We start from the raw sequence: 15,921 nt of genomic DNA, 5'->3' as shown, positions 1-15,921 counted from the left end.
AGAGAGAGAATGGGTCACTGACTGGAGGGTTGACGGTAAGTTTGTAGAAACCGAGGGGCGGACCGTTTAGAAGTCACAGGCGGTGAAGACCTGAAGAACGTGGTTTCAATCGCCTCGCTCGGCTGTTGGCCGCTTAATATACTCAAGCAATAGGAAGAGCTGGATTGTTCACGAGCTAGGGAAGAGAGACATGAGGGATATAAGGTAGAACGGGAGAGAAGGAGATAGAGAGAGAGGGAAGACCAAAGCAAGGACGGTGATGGGCCACACGCGCCCCCCCAAAACGGACTGTTCCAGGCCGGTGACTCGGAGAGAAAAAGCAAACATGTACGGAGTCCCTGCCTACCTTAATTATCTTAGTTATCTCGGGAACAATTATAGTATCATGGTACTATAAGTACCCAACCAGACATAGTCTGCCGAGTATGCAAGTCCCATAATGATGGAATTAATCTTTCAATCCAAATAACCGGTTTCACGTTCGTACCCTACGATACCGGAGTGGATGATGCGATCCATGAAATTTCTCTTTATCATGTCCTTTCCCCGCCAACATCACACAGGTACGTCATTACCCGAATGCTTGAGATAAAAATCTTCTCCTTTTCTGAAAATAGGCAGAGAATGACTGCAGAATGATGACCTCCTACGGAAGTACGAAGATGAGTCGGGTTGTCCCCGGCCTACAATCTAGATGTCATGCTTGTAATAGACCTGTCTAATACTAGCACTACGGAGTAGTAGTAGTACTACTAAGAATAAGTTGTTCCTAGTACGTAGCAATCATCTCATCGAATCGTCGAGACCCAATTATGTAATCAATCACTGGCGCACGCTGTTAGGGCTGAATCTACCACGTGAAACGGATTTGTTTAACAGGTGCACGGGATCAATCAGGTGCGTGTGTAAACTGCCATTAGCAAGTTTGTTTCGTCTCTTGGTTTTTTGCATCACTCATTCATCCGATCGCCTCGTCATCCTCCTGCTTTTCCATAATAATAACTACTTAAGTTTAGAACGTTGCCTTGGTCCGGTATATGCCCCGGGTTCTCGCCAGTCATTTGCAATGCCTCGATTGCCCAGTTGTTCGCGCGACCACGCGCTCCTACCTCCCTGCCGGTCTTCCCTCTGCTTTCTCTCCCCTTCGGCAGCACGCGTTTCACTCTTCTCAGTCGAGATATCGAGCTGTCCTTGGAACTAGATTCTACTCTAAGGACATGGCTATATTTAAAAGCAGCCTTCCGAGGACTCTCGAGGCCCACCGATCCTCGAATAGGACCAGTTTGGTTCGTAAAGTATTCGACCGGACAGACCTCGCCCGCTCTGTAACTCCGGTGGAGGAAGCCCTGGCTTTGAAACGACCAGGGAAACCGGTTTCTCCAGAAGCTACGACACAAATTGTCTCATCTAGGCCATCGACACGGACAGCAAGTAATATTCGTACCCTGAAAAACGTTCCCGTCAATACCACCAAAACGATCCCGTGTGACCAGATGCGATGGGGTGTAAATACGGAACAATGCCGATGGGAGCAATCCCCATGGATGGATTATGGGGATTCAAGTCGCGAATGGCCTGACGCTTTCCTGCAGCTAGATGCAGAGATCCGCGCACTTGAAGAATATTTGTTACCAACACCCCCTGAGCGGGATAGGGTAAACCATATAGTTTCACAAGTTACAAGCATGCTGCGAGATGTTGTACCTCAAACGCCCCAGGTCATCGGCTCTCGGCGAACTGGCTTTGCGATGAGCCACTCAGATTTGGACTTCATATTGCCCGTGCCAGATCCAGCCCGATCGATCGACAGGGTCCGAAGGCCAAGTCCCACACGGCCTCAGATTCTCAGTTTCCATAGTGATCTACTGTCTCGAGTAGAATGTACCCTTCAGCATTGCTCGTCGTTTAGCGGTCGGATTCAATTGAGCGGCAAATGGAACTCTATTCTGACCGCTGTTCACCATGAGACCGGTATACGAGTGCAATTCCAATGCGGCGAAGGCTTGCCCTCTTCTGTTGAGTATATATGCGACTATTATACTGAATATCCTGCGATCCGGCCGCTATACATGGTTATCCGTCTGATATTGGAGGCGCAAGAGTTGTTCGGTAGCCATAAATCATCCATTGGGCCTGATTCTCTCGTGATGCTTATTGTGGCATTTCTTAAGATGAGACATGGCCGATTTCAAGAGTCAAGGAGCTTAGGCCAACAGCTCCTTGCTTTTCTAAAGGTATACGGCTCTGAGGTTGATCTTAGAAGTACCTGTGTTTCCGTGGACCCACCGAGCTTCTTCGATGCAAGTACTGTGAAAGACGCAATCAAAATGTACGATGCAGAGGATTTGCCAGCCCATCTTCGCGGCCAGCGTGCACTTGTAAACCGGAAGAAAACGGCTGCCATCAAGCGCAACATTCCGGCGGCCTCGAGGCTATGCCTTCAGGATCCCGCCAATTACATGAATGATCTCGGCCGCACATGCTCTCGCACCTGTGAGCTCCAGGACGTCTTTTTGCGCGCATATGATCGCCTTAACACATGTCTTGGTGCATGGGGACGGCATAAACATGGTGGTTTGAGAAACAGTCTTCTTGCCCCTGTTTTACGAGCAAATTTCGATGACTTTAGCAAAGTGCGAGGGCAGATAACCTAAGCTGGAAGAAGGCCTTCTTGTATATGAGCATTGATGAATCACCTGTATGTAATATAAGCACTGTATACTATCACCTAATTAAATGTAGATTATAAGTCATTGTGCCTATATTAGATGAAGTTGCTCTGTATAATGTTTAAACTTTGTTTTCTGTGACCCTGGGCCAGTTCACAGCGACGAATATTTCTAGTATCGAAACACAAAAAGGAGATTACTATGGACTGGAAAGAAGAAAAAGACAGGCTAAGGATAGAGCGCTTGCAATGCAGAAATATCAGGGAGACAGGTAAAATGTTAGATTAACAGTATTTATTACGAGAGATAGGATAATTCAGACCATTTCCTGTGTAGAAGTAAGAGAAATACGGGCACCAAAGTAACATTGGAAGCCATTCACCGAGCACATCGCGACTAAATATTGTTGCTTCACCAATATGCTTAGAGTCCCACAAAGAGAGGTGGATAAATCAGAGGTACGCAGAAGACACGCTGTACATTAATTACTGCTCGATAATCAGCAACCTGTCTGTGATATTGAACAAACTAAAAAGAAGATAACTTACTATATTTCCAACGGTGAAAGTTGGTCCAGTGTGTACAGCCAATTTCCACCTTGTTCTTCCTTTTCCAGCCTAATTCAAGCAGTTAGTAGGTGGAATTAACATTCATAATGCAGCGAAATATTCAACTAACCAGTCATAAGGCCAAAGAATCAAATGTCCTTGAACCTGGTTCAGAAGGTCTTCCGCTTGTTGTTTATCCATCACCTCATCTGATGCGTGGAACTCCCGCTTTGAGCCCAGAGTTGTAGCTCTTCGTCGTCGTCGTCGTGATTGAGCTGTGGCATTTCGATTCAAAGCCTCCGAATAATCAACGACTGGCGGATCTGAAACCCGCTTCTCATGATCTTCTCCGGATGATCCATTTTCATCATGTCGCCCATTTTGTACGTTTCCAGATGCTGGTGCATCTACCGTCCTCAACCCAGTCATCTTTTCATCTTTAAATGACAGTGTTTCTTGTTGTTGTGCGCTATCTGACCGCGTGCGATCGTGATTTTGGGTATTTGTAGCTTGTCGGAGGTCAGCCTTCTCAGTTGGAGACTGATCCTTCTGACCTATCGCCTGTTCTTCCGCGTTTGGTCCGGCTGCTATTGGGTTTGACTTGGTTGCGAGACCACCTGCAATCAAGCTGGCACCTGTACCAGGCGGGCCAGTTTGCCTAGCATGAGCTGGACGAAATGCCTTAGCACTGTGTTGATTCTGCATCTCAGCAAAACGCTCCCCGTAATCAGTATAGTCCTTATACTCTTTCCAAGACTTCACCTCGCTGTCAGGCATACAGCGAAAAACGCTCCGGAACAATTTCGTATTCTTCTCGGCAACAGCATGCCATGTGTCAAGGTAAAACACGTCAATCACCGGATCTCTCATGCAGTCTTTATCAATGAATACATGTTTCAAGTCTTTGCTCAGCGGGTGCGGGTACTTCGTCGTATCGAAATTTTCTTTAGTCGTGGGAACAGCGCCATTGCTACTGCTCTCGGTATCATGTCCTGATACAGCTGGGTTACGAGCAGCTGACAGCCCTTCAACAACTGAATCTGGCTCGTCGACATTATCTGGTAAAATAAACGATGTCTTACGTGCCTCTTTGTCGCAGTTGGCTTCTTGTGGCGGGCAATGTCTCGGTTGCTGGATGGTGCCTTTCCCCTCGCTCGCAATGGGAGAGACCAAGACCTCTAACTTGTCACCCAAGAGTTGAGAATCGCGAGCTTCTCCTAAACCGGCTTGCAAAGCAGTACTAAGATGATCTGGACCATACCCGTCCACATCCTTCTTATGTTCTGGGTTGGCAGTCACTCTTGCATCTGCGGTGAGCTTCCTGTTTGACTTGAGATTAGGATTATCACCCTGCTCCCAGTCGACATCATGATTGAAGCTGTGTATGTCTTCTGACCGTGAGAGGAACTCGTCTTGTATACGGTGTCGACGCTCGATCATGTCCCTCTCATCCTGTTTTTCCAGCAAGAGTGATTCAGGGTCGAGTCTCTCATGATCTCCTGGTGACTTAGAACCCTCCTCAGCAATCTGAATCCTTCGCAATTCCTGTTCTGTCGCCATGGAATGCTCCATGAGCTCATCGACATCAATGCCAAGATGCTCCCTCATGAGGCGCATTCTTAGAGTGTGGGGGAACCGTCCGACGAGGTAAGGACGACCATTCATGCTGGACCAGATCATGTCCGTATCACGCACAACGGCTGCTACCTCTGAGTCTCGCGATCCCAGCATGGACCGTTCATTGATGTTTGCAGACCCAATGATTGCAGCTCGGTCGTCGACAACCATGCATTTAGCGTGAATGTAAAGCTGCTCAGTGACAAGTTGTTTGTGAGGGCCAATCTTGCCCCAAGCCCGCAGGCTGAAAAATTGGATGTAATCTTCAGGTTCAATGCCCAAAGCTCGGAGTCGTCCGAATATAGATGTCTCTCCCCGGCAGATGCTACGATATTGGCACATCATGATTAACCGGACACTTGTCCCGCCCTCACTGTCTACCGTATTTTGGAAGCCTGGCATCAGTGGTATGACGATAACAGCACGCCATGCCTCTTTGTTCTTCGCAGCTCGAGTAATCCGCTCTACCAGAGCGTCGCCTATCAGGTTCTCGATTTTCCTGCCGTCTATCTCACAGGTGCTCACAAAGAATTGGTTCTCAATATAGACGAAATGATCCGATTCTTCGATTAACTTGACATAGGCATTCATGATGCTGTGCTCAGTAAGGTCCGACGTACCAGTGGACCATGCGCTGCTCGATCGTAAGATCTGAACTTCACAAGTCCCGTCTAGTCCAAGAGCTTCCAGATCTGCTGCGTCAAAATCAGGCGGAGGAAGTAGAAATGGTGTGGGCCGAGTTGGTTTTCGCTGACGCAGTATATAGTTCCATCGTTGAACAAAGTGGCGAGTGAGATCCCGAGCCGGTTGGCCGACAACATGCATCGATATATCGTGCCAGGGCATTCTGGGGATAACGTTTCGATCATACATCTCTTCATAGGGTTTATCTAAATCGTAGAAATCCTGAACACGTGGGTTCGAATAGTCTTTGCCAGGCCAAAGCTGGCAGTGGTCAGCGTCCTTAGGTCCATCTGAAGTTTCAAATCCTGTCGGTTTGTCGTCCGTGAGAAGATGTTGTGGCGTATCCCACCTTCCAAAACAAAGATCAATACCTCCTACAAAAGCCAAGGTATGATCTATTATGCACAACTTCTCATGATGTGCCCAAAAAAAAGTATTCTGCCTAAATTGATTCGGAGATCTCTGCACAAAGATATTGGGATGCAGATCAAGAAGGGAGAACTTGGAATATTCCGAGTCAATTGGGATGGCCGAGTTGATATTTCGATACATGATGACAAATATCTTGACGCCCTCGCGGGCTTTTCGCTGGAGAAGGCGGTCTAAGCGCCACTTCTGGCTGATCGCAGCTGGTCGCCGCATATAGAGCTCGGGACTTAGCCACCAGTCATGGATGTATATGACATCTTTGGCCTGGTTGATCGCCCGTGACACCATCCACATGTGGTCCCGAGCATCAACTAGCCACTGAGCGAAGCACTTGTGGCGCACTGGAGCAAAACTTTCAAATCTATTTGGCCTTGCCCAAGGGGTATTGTTGACCATAAACCGAATCGAATCTTCAAACTGATGGAGTTGGCGCTCGTTCCTGGCCAACAGCTTGAGTTTCCGCTCTGAATTTTCCAGTCTCAAGGTGTGATGTTGCGGATGCCTTGCCGACTCTTTTGCCGACTTTGCCAGCTCCTTTGCTTTCTGGTTTCGGATACTGATCTTCTGAGTTTGCAGCTTGAAGAAGGGATCTATCAAGAAAACATCATAGATATTCATTGCCTCGGGAGAATCAACGCAAACGACGTAACTATGTCTGACTAGGAACCACTTTGGTGAATGACGGCTCTTTACCATGGCAGGAGTCAAGGCCCTCCGGAAATCCAGACCTTTCGAGGATTGTATGATCAAATACCCCTCTTTGCCATGATAGCTCCCTTCAGCAGCGAGGCGCACACCCAAGGCCGACAACTCCAGGAATTTACACAGACGATTGCTATCAGGTTTAAAGATAAGGAACCGAATCAGCTTTTGTAAATAAGATTCGAGTTTTTTTCTTTGTCTCTCCGGATAACTCTCTTTTTTGCTCGGTCCTGCGTCTGCTGCGCCCGAGGCACCAGCAGCATTTTCTGTATCAGGGTTCGTTACAGTCGACTGTCGCCGGGATATATTACCGGACGATCGCCGCCGTGACTGCTGCCTCTTCCCAGCTCTCTCATTGCCACTTGTCGCCTCGGCTGTGGTTTCATAGCCACCGTCATCTTCTTCGTCCTCCATATCGCTTTCTAAGCCTCGAACACCTCGTAGGTAAGGAAATGCGCTTCGAGGGAAACGTGGAAGATTCTGTGCCCCTTCAGTGTTTCGCAGTTGGATATATTTTTGTGTCCCAAAGTGTAATTTGTACTTTAAATGGAGATTTGCGAAATCTCTCAGCGTTCGATGAATAATCCACTTCATCCGGGTCATGCCGCTTCCATATTCGAGTTCGATCCTAAAGACAAGGTGGCGATCTCCAGAATGAGAATCGATCCTACTATCCGTTACTCGAACCTTGAGCTGCTCAAGAAGAATCGGAATGCGCTTGCTGCCATGCTCATCACGTTGAAACATGCTAGCCAGAATTAGGGCGGCCGGTACCCCCGAGGTCAGCTCGGCTAGCAGTTCGGCCGACTTCGCGTGGTCAACGGTGTTGTCGGTCTTACGTCGCTGTCCAATCAACTTCAATCCGGCCTTAATTTGCCGCCATCTTTGAGCGCTGAGGCTAGAGCCACGTTCGGCTCGATGGCGCCTCCAGGGAGCCCCGAGACTCTCGACGTTTTCCGACGGCCCTGTAATGCCAGTAAACCGCCTCAGATTGCTAGGGCGTCTCTCATCCTGATTCGGTTGCGAGTCAATCTGCCGTCCCCCGTAATTAAGCGCGCGAGTGTTAGCAAGCCAGGCACTTCTCCGCCGCCAAGCATTATCGCGATTAAGGCGATCCCGGCCCTCATCCTCTGACACCCCCTCACGTTGCTGCGCGTAGTCTCCAGTATTTCGTCGTGGAAAGAAGTTCGTACGATAGTTTTCAAAGGGGCCAAATGAGCTAGGCAAGTGAAAGGAGGGCCGGCCCGAGGCTTTCGGTGTGTTCGGTTCTGTCTGGGGTGTAGAGTCGCTTTGTTGACGACGCAGCTGCTTCTTCTTCTTCCTCTGCTGCTGCTTCTGCCGGACTTGTTGTTCCCCCGCACTCTCTTCAGCATCAGCATCAATATCGCTCCCTTCCTCTTCTAGCGTGTTGGGGAAACGGAACTCCCCCCTTTCCGAGCCTGGGGTGGTGAGATCATGGTTGGGATGTCTAGCATCCCCGATGGTTGCAGCACTAGCCGAGCGGGAATGAGAGGCGAATGATGGGGAGACTGCAAATGCCTTCAGCTTGCCGAAGATCGATTGCTTGCCCTTCAGATCAGCATCAACATCGTCCCCTGTTATGGAAGAAGGTCTTGATCGAGCAGATTCAACAGGAGGATCGTTCTCAGTGGCTTCGCCGGTAAACTGAACACTTGGACGCCGCGATGATAGCCCATGATGGGATGCCTGTGATTTTTGGCTGAAGGCCTTCTGCTGGCTGTCGAGCGACTCGTTCGGTCGTTGAGGGTTCAAAGATGCTTGTTTAACTCCGGAAAAGCCATCCCATATTTCCCATGAGCCGCTGGCCTCCCCTATATGTGGTTTGCCTCCAGTTTCATCCGTGATAGTATTCGCTCTCCGTTGATCTTCTTCAACAGCAGCCTCCGCCTTTTCCTGATTGTCTGAAGGCGAATACTCAGTGCCAGGGGTACCAGTTGGAGAAGGGAAAGGTGAAGACAGCTTTGGGCCACTCGATAAAATAGGTGGCTCTGGCTTTCCGGGGGTGAGCCGATCAGAGGAGTTTTCAGGAACCCTCAATTCTGAGGGATGGACCGTAGACTCGGTCATGGTGCGTACTAGGGACAAAGCGATGTTAGTTCACTACGGGAGGGGTCGGGGGGAGTTCAATGGGCCTACATAAGGATCAATATGATCCTGTCAAAACTAACCATGGAAACCTCACAGTGAAGTCATTGTAGCGCTGTCCGAAGGCGTGATATATTTGAACAATAAGCCTAGGGGGTAACTGTCAAAAGCTAGGGCGTTAGAACCCAAAAGGAGCGTTGGTGTTAAAACACAAATAGTACGTAGTCCCGAGCCGCAGTGGAGTCTGACCCATAATTTATCCCAATTCGACTTGGAGACAGAGGGGCCCGCTTTAGCGTGGGAACTTGGGAAGGGTAAAAGTCTGGATGCCAAAAGGAGCAGTTGGATCTTTGGTTATAAGCAAATTTTGACCATCTCTAAAGGTTTTCTTTTTCTTTTTCTTTTTCTTTTTTTGTTTCCTCTTTATATTGTGTAAAATAAACGGGGAGGTTTCAGAAGACTAGATGTTGCTTTGACTATGTAAGAGAAGGTTAAGAGGAGGTAAACTTTGACTTGATAATCGTACGTTTGCAGCCCGGATAAACAAGCGGGACACATTGTGGCTGGTGAAGAGAAACAGCCACTGGCTGTGCTCCGTTTTCTACCGAGGTATACTTGATTCTTGGATATAAGGACTGTTACTCCTCGACCTTGGGACTCAATTGCGCGTTATTCCTCTACCTTCCCAATTCACCTCAACATACCATAAAAATAGAAAGGAAGTACAGGAATAGAGAGGAAGGGAAAGAAAGAAAGAGAAATGGCAGACCCTTTGAAACCTTTAGATGCCGCACCCCGCACGATTCCGTCTCCCGTATCGCAAAAAACATATCCAGTTGCAGGAATACTTACTACGGTATTTGGCTTAAATGAGTTACCTACCCAGGCTTCAGAGGTTGCGTGCCTTTGGCTGCTGCATCCCAGACTAGCAACTAAAGAAAGGATGGCGGGAATTGCTGCCGCAGTCATCACGGACTGGAATAACCGAATCAAGACTCGCCATGCCAATAGTAGCCAGTCTATAAAAGGCCTAATCGCCGTTGCTTTCGACCAGCGAAATCATGGCACGAGGCTGGTTGATCCCACTGGAAATGAGGCATGGAGACAGGGCAACCCTCGTCATGCGCAGGACATGTTTTCCATCTTTCGTGAGCGCTCCGCATTTCCCAAATGAAGGTGCCCATATCTGATTCATCCGCAATTTAGAGGGCACTGCACGGGATGTTTCCCTTTTGATCGATTATCTCCCACCTTTCGTGTTTCCTCACTCCGAGCACAAGATCACCGAAAACCTCGTACTTGGTGTTTCCCTAGGTGGACATGCAGCGTGGAGCTGTATTCTACACGAACCGCGTGTTACTACCGGTGTGGTTATCATTGGTTGTCCCGACTATGTAAATCTCATGGCCGATCGTGCGAGACTGTCGAAGCTCCCAGCATGGACAAACAGTGACCCGCCAGGCTCCCAGTTCTTGGGTTCGGAGGCATTTCCTGAGTCTCTCCTAGACGCCGTCCGTGATTATGACCCGGCCAGTCTGTTCTTGAGCTATTTGGACACGCAGAAGAGTGTCGAGCCTCTGCGGAACCCTACCTTGCCGGAGCCGACGGAGAAAGAGAAGCAGGCTCTACAGCCGCTGTTGGCCCGCTGCCTAGCAGGCAAAAGGATACTGAATCTTTCTGGCGGTGTGGATAAATTGGTTCCGTACCATCGAGGAGAGGCCTTCTTAACTTGGCTGAAACAAGCAGTTGCCCCCAACGGCTGGTTTTCCAATGGTGCGGTGACTCTAGAGGATGTTATTGACGAGAGCGCGGCGCATGAGGTGACGCCCAAGATGGTTGACGAAGCAGTGCGGTTCATTAGTGATACTCTCGCAGCCACTGAGGGTTCAATGAAGTCTGGATTTGTTCGTGAATCCAAGATATAACTGAATTATAGAGCGAGTTGAGTGCACATAGACAATGTGATCCTGATCAATACCATCTGTTACCAGCATCTCTGTACTAACATGCGCCCGAGCCCATACCCCTCGAAGGAAGCGGTCTTGCCCACGGGTATTGTTCCATATGGGGACGGTATGTGGATATGATAGTAAATAAGTGTAAAGATTAAGGGTAATTCCAAGCGGCGCTACCTGGTGTAGACGCGTTATAGCAACTACCCAGCCAACCACAAAGGGTTCATTCTGAACTTCAAGAGGCAAGGCTCCCACCTTTTATCTTACGTCTTCGCCAAGGATCATATTGCCTGGGATAACTTTAGGTTTAAAAAAAAGCGAAAAGAAATCCTCCTTTATGGTATTTTGTGAGACAGTGAGATCGTAAGGGTGTCCGGAGGCTATGCTATGCTCATCACAAACGAAAACCCTTGGTTTTGTAAATACACGGATCCCTGTGCCCGATCCGCGGCTCCCATGTTCGAGTCCTTATTCCCTTCGAGAGAAACCGAGCCTCAATTACGCCGACCACAGCCAGCGCAGCACCTTGACCTTCTTTAGGTAGCACCGTAATCCACATTTAAGCAACCAACTCAACGACACCACCAGCCTCCTTGATCTTCCGCTCAGCATCCCGGCTGAAGTACCTGGCGCGAACGACGATGGGGATCTCGGGGATGCGGCCTTTGCCGAGAACCTTAGAGTAGCCAAGAGGAAGGAGGTCGATAACGGGAGCAGTGTCGGTCTTCTGGCCGCTCACGTAGGCATCACGCTGCTCAGCGGGAACGAGGGACCACAGCTAAACCAAAAGTTCACCAATCAGTTACATGTTCATCACAACCATGGCAAATTTCTTGCTTCCTTCTTTCTTGCCAGTTGATTCATGTTTTCGAGCATCATTTGTTATTCATGCCACACAATCCATTTCATCAAGCCGATCCTCCTTTTTGCTCCGTCCATCGTTGTCTACGGCAATATTCGTAACTTCACGTACCTTGTCGAGGTTGATCACGGGCTTCCAGAACTGCTGGTTGGTCTTGTGGAAGTACCTCATACCAACCTTACCGAAGTAACCGGGATGGTACTTGTCGAGGTTGGTACGGTGGTGGTGCTGACCACCGGCCATACCACGACCACCGGGGTGCTTACGGTGCTTGCCGATACGACCGTAACCGGCGGACACATGACCGCGGCTATAGGAAGAAAGAGATACAAGTCAGCTTCGTCTTGTCCCAATCTTTCAAGGTTTCGATATAGGAGTCGGATGGGGTATTAGTTTGTCGCATTTCACCACGACAAACAAGAACGTTCGACCACCCTAGGCGATAAAAGAAAGAGCTTTTCGACTCACGATTTCCTTGTCTTCGAGAAACGGGTAGGCATCTTGTCGACGGTGGTGTACTCGACAAGACCGGTCTGAGTGTTTGGCGATTGGGGATGCGATCGTGTGTGCTGGTCGCTCAGATGTTGAAATCAAGGCCTGGAGGCGGCGGCTCTAGATTGTGCGCTAACTTCGCTTGCCCTAAGTAGGGTCAACCCTGCCCGTCTTGGCACTTACCACGTGATTTACGTCACTCTGTATCCAGTGCTGGAAAGGGTTGGAGGCCAATAATTACTAAGGAAGAGATTTTCGTATAAAGACAGTATAAAGTAATATTCACTATATTTGGCTGGTCCGTTGTGCCATAAAGAACTTCGATAGACTACCTACTGCTGCTCCAACTGGTCGCAGAGCGGGACTGCTCGCCATGCTCTGTTTGATCCAAGCGGGCAGTTTCCCCTGTATAGCGGGTTTATCATAACGTCTGTCCATCAAAACGATAGCAGCGTAATCATTACGATGTCTAATAGCTCTCCCGATGCACTGATTGACTGCCCGCATGCAGGAGTTCTCATAGAAATCCTTTCCCGCAGTTTTTGCGATCAGCTGCCGGCTTGCCTCGGAGCCCGAGCTCTCCTTGTAGGCTTTTTGCTCAACATACTGGATCTTTGCTTGCCAAACTGCACTACGTATATTTGGAAATGGTAAGCCAACAATAAGCACACCTCTCCCCAATCTGTCAGAAAAGTTGATACCCTCTGACAGCTTCCCACCGACAACTGAAAGAAGCAGTGCCCCTCGTCCTGATCCGACAACACTTGCATATTCTTGCAAGAGCTCCTCAATGCTCATAGTCATATCTCGTGACTCATGCAGAATAGTCTTTTTCCGCTCAATCAAGTCACAGACAGTACGATTGATCTCTCCTGCAAGGGGTCTTTTCCATATACTCAAAACTCGACCGAGATAGTCATAACTTGGGAAAAAGGCAACGACGCCATCTGGAATAACCTGGCATAGAGCAGCTATGGTCCGTCCCAGGTCAACTATCTGTGCACACGCATGGGTTAGATCATGGAAATATAAGGATCACCCCAACTCAGAATCCATACCATCCGTTCTGAATCCCGTGTATCAAAGGTAAAGTCGAAGTCTGTACCTGTAATCCCTCTACCTAGAACTTGTGCGATCAAATTCTCTGGAGGAATGACATGACCATAACTGAAGGTGTCTAGGCGACTAGATGGCACGTATGGGAACAAATGGTTTATGTAGTCCGTCATCTGTATGCTTTGTCAACTAATGAGCAAAGGGCCTGTTAGTTGAAAACTAACATACAGGTGACATAGTTCCGCCAGCTAATATAACAGCCCTTGCATCATCAACAATTTCGCGAAATTGATTCATCGGGTCGAGGAGCATATATTTCAACTGAATATCACCTTGAGCCTTCGTATAGAACAATTTCCCTTCTGCTGAAAGGTTCATCAAGGGTAGGAGAAAGCTCTGGATATGAAATAAGACCGGCGTTGAAGGCTTTCTGTCTGCTTCGCGGTCTGCTTGCTCTCGAGAGAATTCGGCATACCCATCCACCTTCCTCGCTAGCTTACTCTCACGCAAATAGCGACATAGCTTGTAAGGGTTGATCTGGTCGACACCTTTCCCAGACATGAGGTCTGATGGCTGGACAGGACCTTCGGAAGCTTGATTTCTTTCGAGGATTGTTTTGAGGTGGTCAGTGATCGAAGTGACAAGTCGGATAACCTGTGCGATATAGTTTCGGTTTTTTCCTTTTAGTCGAGTTTTAAACTTTCGTGCGTATGTTGTCAACTGGAATAGAGAGGTTTGCAGCTCCGACAGTGTGATTGTTACCGAATGGATGTTGGATATAGCATCCATCAAATTATGAGCCTCGTCAATAACAACGACATGGCCCTTTATGGATAGATCAAGAGCGTCTCTAGCTGACCGCTGAAGCAACAAGGGATACGGAAGTGTCACGATCTTTCGAGTATTAGCAACGGGTGTCCAGCAAACAGGCTCTGTGAGCAACCCACCTCACTATGCTTAGTGACCGAGCGGGACGCGTAGTAGGGGCATATTCCAATGTTCTTCCCCAATTTCCCTATGTCCTCAATATCCTTAACTGTGGCCAGTACGTGATCCCGAAACTGTAAAACCTGTGCCTCATTCTCATTTGACGGTAGAAACGGACATTTGTGTTCTGCAGCAACACCTGGCTGCTGCATGTCTAAGCAGCGTTCACTGATTGCTGTTACATTATTCAGGGAAGACACTCGAGGGTTTATGCACAAATTTTTTCGAGACCCAAGGGATAAGTACCTTACACCTTCCTGGAGTTCATCTATGTCCGCCAGTCCTTCACTAAGGTCCTTCGGTATGCTCGAAGGTACATTGACTCTTCGTAATTCGCTTGCAAACTGTGTTAATTGGGAATGTGTCCTCGAGCAGTAAAATATCTTGATATCTTCATCCCCATAATCTTCGTCTTGTCTGGGATGTGCTGAGGATTTGTGTTGGAAACGCTCCAATAACTCTAGCGTGCCGGTGGAAAGGCCACTCGAATAATCCGTCCGTTTCTGTGAGGAACGCTTCTCTTCGCTCTCACTGTCGTATTCATCCAATGCGAAACCATCCTCGGTCTGCACATCGGAAGCTCTGGAAGATATATCGAACTTCTGAACCGGCGTCTCAGCAAGGAAACTGCCTACTCACGAAACTGGTAGGTACCATACCTGTCGTTTGCGTGGTCCACTCGAGTTCTCCAAAGTAGCTTTCTGCTTCTCCTCTCTATGTCTTGCTTTTGCCAATCGTATCTGAAGTTCTTTCCTCTTCTCAGAAATAGCACGACTGGATTCCCGTCTTGCATACTCCAGCATCCATTCCGGTTCACCGTCATCACCTGCGAGATTACGTATTAGACCAAATTCCTGTAGTTCCCAAATGATAGTCTAACAGGTATTGTTGTTGACAGTTTCCTGAAAACCCGTGCGTTTATGGTCTCGTAGCCAAGTTAATGAGCCGCATATTATGCTCAAAGATTTTCCCTAATGCAGAAAAGTCTCAGTAATTGAACAAGTGCTTATTGTCAGTATGATATTTAGGGCTTCCGCTAATCTACATTTAGTTACTTCTACAACGGCAGATATCCAGCAAGAATGCAAGTAGAATCAACAACTGGTCCAAAGTTTAACTCACAGTGCCTATCACCAGGGGCGTCAGAAGGAACTCAATTCAAAGTGAAAGCCAACTTACCTGTGGGAGATTCAAAGACGGCCACTTTACCCTTTTCGATGCAAGAGTACAATGCCCGCATGAACTGAAGCTGAATGTCATATGGCGAATAAGGGTGGTGGAACTCTTCTGCCTGGAGTTCCATGATTCCTGCAGGAGATAGCGGTCACATTCAACAGGTATTAGTACTGCGCAGGAGATCAGAGGCTCAAGGTCAGTATGGGTCCATTGTACGATACGCCTATCGACTAGCCGAAAAGGAGAAAAGGAGCAGGGGCAACGGGGAACGAAAAGGAGAAAGAGAAAAAAGCAAAAGGGGGTGAGATCCATGATGTGGTTATGGAAGCACTAGAAGGCCCAATCAAAAGAGGTGAAAAATGGGGCGGTACGATTAATACCTCCTTCTCCGTACTACTGTACCTGTCCATGATAACACAAGTTCATAAACATTATTGGAACTTAAAGGCCCACAAGGAAGACCATCTTTTTGGTGGAGGCTGAAAAGAGCAGAAGAACTGTTATTGTGGTCTCCGAAGTTGCTTCTAGAAAGAAAGCAACGAATACTCGGAGTATGACTCCTCAGGCAATCATATGCCAAGAAGTGCCAAGTTTTCTTTTGAGATAAAACACAGATCTTTCTCTTGAATACTCCATAC

The 15,921-nt window shown here is 48.2% G+C and overlaps 4 protein-coding genes across 4 annotated transcripts; 2 read left to right on the top strand and 2 right to left on the bottom strand.

Moving 5' to 3' along the window:
* Positions 1 to 1,037: 1,037 nt before the first annotated feature.
* ANOM_003039 (uncharacterized protein) lies at positions 1,038 to 2,654 on the top strand (the record flags this gene model as incomplete). The annotated part of the gene is made up of 1 exon (XM_015548296.1): positions 1,038 to 2,654. One exon carries the CDS (start codon positions 1,038 to 1,040, stop codon positions 2,652 to 2,654), a length of 1,617 nt encoding a protein of 538 aa, XP_015408924.1.
* Positions 2,655 to 3,150: 496 nt separating this feature from the next.
* pld3 (phospholipase D) lies at positions 3,151 to 8,737 on the bottom strand (the record flags this gene model as incomplete). Its single annotated transcript, XM_015548295.1, has 3 exons — positions 3,151 to 3,157; positions 3,218 to 3,286; positions 3,348 to 8,737. 3 exons carry the CDS (start codon positions 8,735 to 8,737, stop codon positions 3,151 to 3,153), a joined length of 5,466 nt encoding a protein of 1,821 aa, XP_015408934.1.
* Positions 8,738 to 9,507: 770 nt separating this feature from the next.
* ANOM_003037 (uncharacterized protein) lies at positions 9,508 to 10,680 on the top strand (the record flags this gene model as incomplete). Its single annotated transcript, XM_015548294.1, has 2 exons — positions 9,508 to 9,903; positions 9,962 to 10,680. The coding sequence occupies exons 1-2, from the start codon at positions 9,516 to 9,518 to the stop codon at positions 10,678 to 10,680; spliced, it is 1,107 nt and encodes a 368-aa protein (XP_015408957.1). The 5' UTR covers positions 9,508 to 9,515.
* Positions 10,681 to 11,269: 589 nt separating this feature from the next.
* On the bottom strand, positions 11,270 to 15,413 carry chl1 (DNA helicase; the record flags this gene model as incomplete). The annotated part of the gene is made up of 9 exons (XM_015548293.1): positions 15,287 to 15,413; positions 14,767 to 14,933; positions 14,068 to 14,709; positions 13,349 to 14,014; positions 13,123 to 13,293; positions 12,351 to 13,060; positions 12,041 to 12,148; positions 11,684 to 11,882; positions 11,270 to 11,488 (listed from the first exon to the last, which is right to left on the bottom strand). Exons 1-9 carry the CDS (start codon positions 15,408 to 15,410, stop codon positions 11,270 to 11,272), a joined length of 3,006 nt encoding a protein of 1,001 aa, XP_015408933.1. The 5' UTR covers positions 15,411 to 15,413.
* Positions 15,414 to 15,921: the final 508 nt, after the last annotated feature.

The sequence above is a fragment of the Aspergillus nomiae genome (assembly GCF_001204775.2).
Source record: "Aspergillus nomiae NRRL 13137 chromosome Unknown contig00063, whole genome shotgun sequence".
Taxonomy (NCBI): Eukaryota; Fungi; Ascomycota; class Eurotiomycetes; order Eurotiales; family Aspergillaceae; genus Aspergillus; species Aspergillus nomiae.
Note: the sequence above shows the minus strand (reverse complement) of the source record. Positions and strands in the feature narration are given on the sequence as shown.